Source organism: Rutidosis leptorrhynchoides, chromosome 1 (assembly GCF_046630445.1).
Source record: "Rutidosis leptorrhynchoides isolate AG116_Rl617_1_P2 chromosome 1, CSIRO_AGI_Rlap_v1, whole genome shotgun sequence".
Lineage (NCBI taxonomy): Eukaryota > Viridiplantae > Streptophyta > Magnoliopsida > Asterales > Asteraceae > Rutidosis > Rutidosis leptorrhynchoides.
Genome location: NC_092333.1, coordinates 632141525 through 632150369, shown reverse-complemented (window position 1 = coordinate 632150369; position 8845 = coordinate 632141525). Strand labels below are relative to the sequence as shown.

The 8845-nt window shown below is 32.4% G+C and overlaps 1 protein-coding gene across 1 annotated transcript; it reads right to left on the bottom strand.

Moving 5' to 3' along the window:
* Positions 1-2673: 2673 nt before the first annotated feature.
* Positions 2674-8518, bottom strand: LOC139885647 (pectin acetylesterase 10-like). Its single transcript, XM_071869395.1, has 12 exons — positions 8110-8518; positions 7154-7236; positions 6188-6317; positions 5301-5374; positions 5112-5198; positions 4365-4489; positions 4204-4264; positions 4028-4081; positions 3877-3954; positions 3702-3807; positions 3161-3306; positions 2674-2798 (listed from the first exon to the last, which is right to left on the bottom strand). The coding sequence occupies exons 1-12, from the start codon at positions 8330-8332 to the stop codon at positions 2688-2690; spliced, it is 1278 nt and encodes a 425-aa protein (XP_071725496.1). The 5' UTR covers positions 8333-8518; the 3' UTR covers positions 2674-2687.
* Between the last annotated feature and the right edge of the window lie 327 nt (positions 8519-8845).

Here is an 8845-nt window from a genome sequence, read left to right as displayed (position 1 = left end):
CAAATCGCACCAATCAATACACTTTAAGTATTTGATTATTTCTTTCTTTCTTACCCTTGTTTGAGAGTTGTATTAGTTAAATATTTTGGAGAGTGTAGTTGGCTTAAGAGAGTCGTCTATATCATTGTAACAATTTGTGATATAGTGTATTTCTCTCTTTGGGGGCCGGTGGTTTTTCTCCTGTTTTGGAGTTTCCACGTTAAATCTTGTGTTGTGTATTGTTCTTATTTCTTTACTATTATTGTTGGGCTGGGTGGTGGGAATTAGTGAGGCCGTAATTTCCCAACATTTTTTATACTCTTACTTTATTCAAGTAAAACAAAAAATGTAGGTGAAAAATTAAAGATAAAATTGGAAAGTAAAAAGTACATATTACGACATTTTTCTTAGACGGTGTGTTTTTTGTCTGTGAAGTACTCCGTATTAAATTATAAAGAAGGGAGGATTACCGTGTAAAGGGGCAACCTTGTATTGTAGCTCATGTGGTTGTGGCTTGTCTATTTTAACGAGAGGATCAGGAGTTCGACTTCCGTGGGGTGCAACATTGCACACACGGTTACCCCTTTACCCTTGAATTCCACTCAAGTGTGCCTTTCGCACATCGCGTTGTGGGGGCAGTAAGAGAGGGGGTTTTACCGCCCATGCCCTCGAATTTGGCAGGGTTTCCTCCTGGATAGCAATTGAGGGTGAGTTATGCAATTGTGAGATATAAACGCGTGAGTGTTTAAGTCCCCCAAAGTGATCCCGTACTATTGTTAAAAAAAAAAGATTAATATTATATATTTAATATATTACTCCATATATTATGTATAAAATTTTGATAATGTAAAAATGAGATGAGATGATCTAGTTGAAAAGAGAGCTGATATTTTCACTTCTCTTTTTTATTCATCCACTACAATTTAATCATCCACTACAATTTAATGCTTTTTTCGAATATTACCCTTCAATAAATTTTAATAAAAAAATTGTGTAATACATCATTTAAGAACAATATAGGAATTTTAAGTGAATCTATCAAAAGAAGAAGTAGAAATATCAATCCCCCATTCGGAAATTGAATGGGCACGTACACATGTGTGTCTGCGAGCGTAGGTCCATGTACGATGGTATGAAAGACGTGAACCACGAATGGTAGGGGTCAAAATGAAGGCTCCTTCCTATGAACCTTCCAACGTGCATATTCTATATTACTCCGTATTTATTTATTTGTTTGTTTATTTTTAATAATTGATAATTTTTTAAGAAGATAACTACATACATTATCACAAATTAATACTCCGTATTACAATTGTTCTGTCTCAAACTTGAACCTCCAACTTTATGTTTAGAAGCCTCACACCTTGATACGGCAAATTATTAGTTTTATGATCATTCATTTATTTACTCGTGTGTTTTTTAATACAAATTTGAATGAAATAAAATAGTCGTATAGACCATGAAGCATGTGAGTCTAATAATTGAGGGCCTACAACTATTACTTATCCACAAGGAAACAAACCACAAATGGCATTGTAATATTGGTGAAGGCCAGCAAGCTAGAAGTTTATATTACTCCATTATAATTTATACATACATAATTAAATAATTAATATGGTTGCTAATGACTCGAGTGTTTAATCAACGTGGCTCAAATTTGTCCATAGTTTACACTTAATTGTGTCAGGTTTAACTCACCCATATAACAGCATATACTAGGCTTAGTAAGTTAGTTAGTAGGGTTGTTAAAATTGAATTCTATGGGTACTATATGGAATATGATTGGAAAGATAGTTGTTTCGCGGGACTTAGGATTTTCTATTTTTTTTTTTCTTTCTCAAATGGCTTTGTAATGAAGTAAGTATTTCATGGTTATTATTTTCGGTATAATTAGATTTTTCGGATATTATTCTAGGCTTAATATAATATGATTGTAGATTGTAGATGGTTTTGCAATGATTCATTGTTGTGCTTAGGGATGGAAACAAAGTGGGGCGGTGTGAGGCGCTCGCCACGGTGAATTTGAAATTTTCAAGCTTACGAACCATTTTGAGATTACGTAACTTGTTTCTAAACATTTATAAACGCTCAAAACATTTTAAGTTAACTTGTTGAAAAGTAGTATAGTAGTACATAAAAAACCTACAATTTGACAAGAATATGTGAAAAAATAACAAGCAGCCAGCCAATTATGCCTCGCACTAAATGAGTGTATGATGATTAATAGATTAAAACCAGTAGCATCTAGTGCAGTTAGAACGGTCCAATATCATATTATCATTAAACAACTTGAAGGTGTTAAGCATTTTATATGCATTTATGAGTGTATGATGATTAATACATTAAAACCAGTATATGTTGGAGGTAAATTGTAACAACCCATCACAAATCAGATAAAGAATAGAAGTTTGAGTATAAGCTAAGGGTAATGACTAACTGAACAATGTTTTTTTGTTGTAACATGTAAATTGCTAGTTAGTATATACCCAAACAATATGTCAAATTTATTACCTCTAGCACTACTAATATATATCAATATGAAGAGAGTTTTAGATTTGCAATCACTAATATACTTTTGCATTAATGTTACAATACACAATTACAATTATATGGATAACAACACAATCCCCACTTGTTCTTTGCTAGAAAGGGGGAAGTGTATTTTATTCAATAAATATTGAATAAACGATGGAGAAAAAACGATCAAATCATGCTTTGAATAGCAGATTGTGACAACTATTGTCACAGGGATACGGGCAGTCCGTTTCTTTCACACTTGCTCTATCAAAATACCAGTCTCCTACTGCCAATGCTATCGGCTGCATCGTATGAAATTAAAAAAAAAAAAAAAAACATAAAACAATATTTATAGGTCATATAAAGGTGTACACAGATATTAGTTGAATATAACTTGTTCTCAATCATTTCATTATTCCCTAGTGTTAACTATATGTTGTTTTGGAAAATGATAACCATAGCCCTAAGGGCTATGGTTAATCACTAATTACAAAGTTAATATTTTCAATATAAAACTACATATTTGCATCAATAAACTGACTCCCTGAATTTAAGAATGGAAAGTACCTTATAATATAGAAAATTAACACTTTGCAATAAATGCTTAAATATAGCCCTTAGGGCTACGTTTAGCATACCTAGCAAAAATGTTGTGAAGACGTACCTTGTTATTAATAACTGGAGAATCATCTGCAAACCATGTATCCTGCCTCTCGGTCTGACAATGAGCGAAACACGAATTTACGAACAAGCCATTTTGTTTAGATGAAGAGAATCCTTTAAGTGCATTTAGCATCTGGTTTCTGAAACCTGCAAAATGAATAGACAATAATCCAACATGGATACACTGTCAACTGTCAACCGATGACATTAGAAAAGCAAGGTCGGTCCGTTTACTTACAAACAAGTCGGATGGATCAAATGAAAAAAAAAAAAAAAAATTATCAGAAAAGAAAATGGGTCAAATGGGTCAAAACACCAAACGTCACCTTGAGTGGCCTAAATAGCTTTAGTAGAAAATTTACACCACTTTTATTTATGTTAATATATAGTTTTTATAAATTTTGTAGAAATATTATAAATGGGTCAAAACTCAAAACAATTTAATCGGGTCAATTTTGACCCAAACGGACCTGGCCTAGTTTATCACCTCTGCATTTAGTTCTATTTAAGAAGTGATGAAAATGGTAAGAACGAGACAATACCTTGAAAGAAAGTCATTTGAGATGACGAACATTTCCCGGGGTTGTTTCGGCATTCCTTCCAAGCACCTTTAGGATCAGCAGAATTGGGAGATAAGCTCGAAACGACCTGAGAGAAAGGGATTTAAACGTGGTACTCATTACTCGAGGAAATAAAATACGATAATTAAATATTTACCTGCCAAGAATCATAGGCTGCGTTGAGAATGAACATAGGGGTTTGGATGTGCGGAACTATGTTTTGAGGAAAAAAGCACTTGAAAAAAAATGAAACGTTAGAATGAAACAAGTACTGATACATATAATTGTGTGGTGTTTAAGGTACTTACTGAAGTCGGGCTGAGTTGGTTGGTGCAAGATGGTGATAAGTTTTTATCAACTCCCTGTTGAAAAATTTATAAAAGGTGATAACACATTTAATTACATAAAAATCACATTTCCAGCAAAAATGTAAAAGGAAAAAAAAAAGATAGTACTAAATAATGTACATAGTTTTTTGAAGTACCTGCAAGGTAACAACACCTTGATACAAGTTCCTGAGTGTATGCCCACCACCTACATCAGTCCTAGAATTACAAGAAAAAATAAACATAAGAATATTAAAATCGACATGGTAAACAAATAAAGAAGTTTTAAAGTCTTAAAAGTAAAGATTATAAATCTCACGCGTCCATGAACATTCCAGCATCGGCCAAACACTTGACTTTGGTACGTCCCGAGAATAACGAAGCGAACTCGTCACAATGTAATATAGATGCAAGGCCACCAGCCGAGCACCCAGAAAGAAGTGCCTGAAATCCAATCAATTTATTATCTCAAATGAGTGATTGAGGTTATTCAAAAACAAATTAATAAGAAAGTAACCAACTTTTGCCCAATGTATATATTGTGTATGCAACATTTCATCATCTATAAAAAAATCATTTTTATTTTTTGGTTATTTGTACCGGTAATCTGATAGAAAATGCTGATGTATCAGGTAACCAAGGTTGCAAAACTTGCTATTCGGTGAGTACTTGGTCGGGACTTGGAGGGAGTAATCGGCAATTCGGTGGTTAATCGGCAATTAATCGGATTGAACTTTTTATACATTTATAAAATAAATTTCACAATTATATGTGAAAATATATAAGAAAACAATAAACATAAGCTTCAACATAATTGTTTGAACACATAAACATAATCGTTCATTTCTTCAAAAACTCTAAATTCTAGTTTAAATTCATGTTAAAATGTTGCCCATTTTTTACTTTGACCGAATTTGACCAAAAATCCGATTTTGACCCATTAACCGACATTGACCAATTAAATGAAATAGATTTTGGAAGATCATATCGGTCTGTTCTTAAAAAGGAGTAATCAAGGTTTTTTAGGGTTTAATACAACAATGTCAGTAATGCATAAAAAAAGTACCTGGTTAGCATTTTTCATCCCTTTTGACATCAAGTCTTCCATTGCTGCCAGCCATATTTTCTGCCCTCTAAATTGTAGGTTATTTGCCTGTTTGCGATATATGGAAATAATAATCATTGTTAACTGAAAATAGGCATATTTTGAAACAGTATAAACAGTGGATGAAAGTGATTGGATAATGATGTGCACCTTGTCTTCTGAATCCCCGGCAAAGGAGGCACCATCACAATAACGAACCTTTACTCGATTCCAGTTGAAAAAATCTGATCAACAAGTGATGAAACTCATCAAATTAAGACAAATAGGTGCACAAATGAAATATAAATTTTAAACTCTAGAGTTAAGGATGTTAATAAAAATTTACTTAAAATGAAAAGGTCAAATGGTTCCAACAGGTTGAACTTGAAAGTTGACCAATGTTTATTTTTGTAACAAAACATACTAAACGTAGAAAATAATTTATCATTGAAATGATACTAGTCTTTGTAATCAAAGTAACTGAGTCACACACGTGGACTAAAAGTGTTAGTGAGTCAAGTTGACCCGAACAGACCCATTTTGACCCATACCAAAAGTATCAATCTTGACCCACCCCATTGTGAAGTGTTTTAAAAAAGTATCCACCTTGATCAAAATCTATATTGACCTGTAACCTGTTCCGATTCCCGGCCAACCTGCCCATTTTGCAAACTCTACTAGAATCTCATAGTCCACCAACTTACTTAAAATGAAAGGTCAAATGGTTCCAACAGGTTGAACTTGAAAGTTGACCAATGTTTATTCATGTAAAAAAAAAAAAAAAAAATACTAAATCAAGAAATTGATATATCATTGAGATGATACTAGTCATGTAATCAACTGAGGCACACATGTGGACTAAAAGTGTTGTCAAATTGAGCCGAACATACCCATTTTGACCCATATCATAAATATCAATCTTGACCCAGCCCGTTTTGAAGTGTTTTAAAATAACTACCCACCTTGATCCAAATCTGTTTTGACCTGTAACCTATACCGCCCGACCTGTATTTTGCAACCTCTACTAGATTCTCATAGTCAAAGCTTCTAGAGGATACCTGGATTTTCTTCAGCCTTGTTGCTCAAAATTCCTGTGAACGGCAATTGTTTCTCAAAAAATTTAGATGACCCACGCCTTGTTGTTTTCCGGTACACACAAGATCTAATTGTATTACACCAACCTCCACCCTGTAATATAATATAATACGGAATATATCGTATCAACTACAGGAGAATGATTACATAAGACTGATGCTGACATCATGAAGCTAATGTAGCACATTTATATGTAAAGTCTTGAGGTTGGCGTGTCATCATCATATTATGCCGTTAAATAGCGATAGAAAAATGTTCTTTAATTTTAATCTTTTTAGTAAACAAATATGTAAAAGATTTTAATATCAAATATTTGTGAGTTCCTTTTTTTGCAAAAAAAACATGATTATATTATAAGGATCCGAAGATCAACAAATACAACCAATACAAAAGGAAACCAAACCTAGCCCTAACCAATTGCAACCGCAAAAGCATGCGGTACAACAACAATCCTAAACAACTGGTGCCACCAACATGGTTAAAACACATTTGTGAGTTCCTAGGCATGCAAAATGGTTTACAATATTACACTCTCTCTATTCTCGAGTATGAGTAAGCATGATTTTAAAGAAAATAGAGTTGTCTTCCTTTCTCTCTATTGTTAGCTCTACCATCAGGAATTAAAATTAATTAATACTACTTCTCATCTAATTAAAATTTATTCGAATAAAATTAGGCTGGAAAATGAGCCGAATAGAGTATGGCATAAATGTTAGTAGCTTTTAGTTGAAACAAATGGTCATTGGTTAGAAGTACTTAAATATAGAATTGAATATAAATATAAATATAAATATAAATATAAATTGACATATGGTTAAGAAATGTTAACATCAAGGATTAAAGGTGTTTACATAGTGGAAGTCTGTATAACACATTATTAGTTAGTTATAGGATGGATAGATGTCAATATCGATTTAGCTGTCACTAACCTCCAATTGAATGAGCCAACTGTTTGCACCCGACTCGAATCCACGGTGCAAATGGTACCCAGGTAATGTTCCATCTAAACATACTGTAGAAAGTGGAATAGAAATAAAATGAACCAAAAAAATTGTTCAAGTTTAAGATTAGTACAACATTGAATAATAATTAATATGCATCTTTATATAAAAAATCACATGGATTTATAAACAAACAGACAGTTTAAAGATACCCCTTTCCAAAATCTGAATCTAAAACATAGAGGCTTGATTCAAGCCAAATATAAGGAGAAAAAAAAAAAAAAAAAAAAACCATGAAATCTGAAACCACTAGATTGTAAAAAGTAAATCATGAACATAAATAATACAAGTTGTTGACAAATTGTACTAAAGTACTAAACTTTGTTGAATTTAAACACTTTACACTTAAAAAACAGCCAATAATTATTGACATAATACTGCAATCTTGAAACTACTTAGTGAAATTTTCAATAATCAAAAGTGAATCTTTTGTCTTGAAAAGATAATGTTAGAGCAAATTAACAACATACTTCACACATATTAACAACATCTAACAAACTGTATGACACAGAATTAAATACAGTATTTAGACATCATTTTAAGATTAAAAAATCAGTCACATATTTTATATTATGGTCGATGATTCTCACACACACTTTTTTTATCCTCACACACCAATTTAAAGAAATGGGGTATTATTAAAAGAGTAAAAGATTAAAATAGGTGTTTGAGGATAAAAAAAGGTGAGTTAGAATATCCCTTATATTATATACTGTAACAAATAATAAAGAAAAAGAAGTAGCTTAAAACAAGCAAACCTCCCAAAACAGCATCAATTAGACATTAAAACATTAAAAAGCAACATCAGCTTTTATTAATTCTAATACTACAAATGTTAATCTCAACAACCCATAAAACAAGAAAACACAAATGCAATTTCATACCAGCTCCTTTAGCAGCAGCTCCTGGAATAAGTGTGAGGCCCACAATAAGTGGGCTAGGAGCACCAGCAGCAGTAGCAGCAGATGCTTCCAACAATGAGATCACTTCACTTGTATTATAATGAAACTCTGTTTCATCAAACTCATATCCATTCACTAATTTCCCAAAAATATTTAATCCAATTAATACAAATAATACAACCCATTTGCAATGTTGGGTCCTCATTCTTAAATCTTGCAAAAGAATTGAGATTTACTGTAATAAATAAAGAATTATAAGAAAATTTTTGGGATATTGTTTTGTAAATCTGGGAAGCAAATCAAGTCATCTTGAAGTAGTGTTGACAGAATCTAAGTTGAGTAAACAACATAAGCAAGCGTCGGAGAGAGAAAGAAAGAGAGGCAAATTGTGTTTTTTGCCGGGCCAAATGCTAAGGATGTTATGCTTATTTTTTATTATTTGTTTTTGACGTAACTGTGTAATTCGTCCCTAAAGTTATACACTTTTTTTATCCTCGTTCCTAAAGTAATTTTCTCTCATACTCACCCTTAATGTTTATTATATGGTTTCATATATGTCCTCAATGATAACTGCCGTTAACTCCTTCCAAAAGTATAAGTGTAAGGACCAATTCTGTAATTAAGTCATATATTTATATCTATCTAATCGTTTCATTCTGCTCCAATTCGTTACATCCGATTATAAACATAGTTGAACCAATTGCAGGTTCTTTTGAGA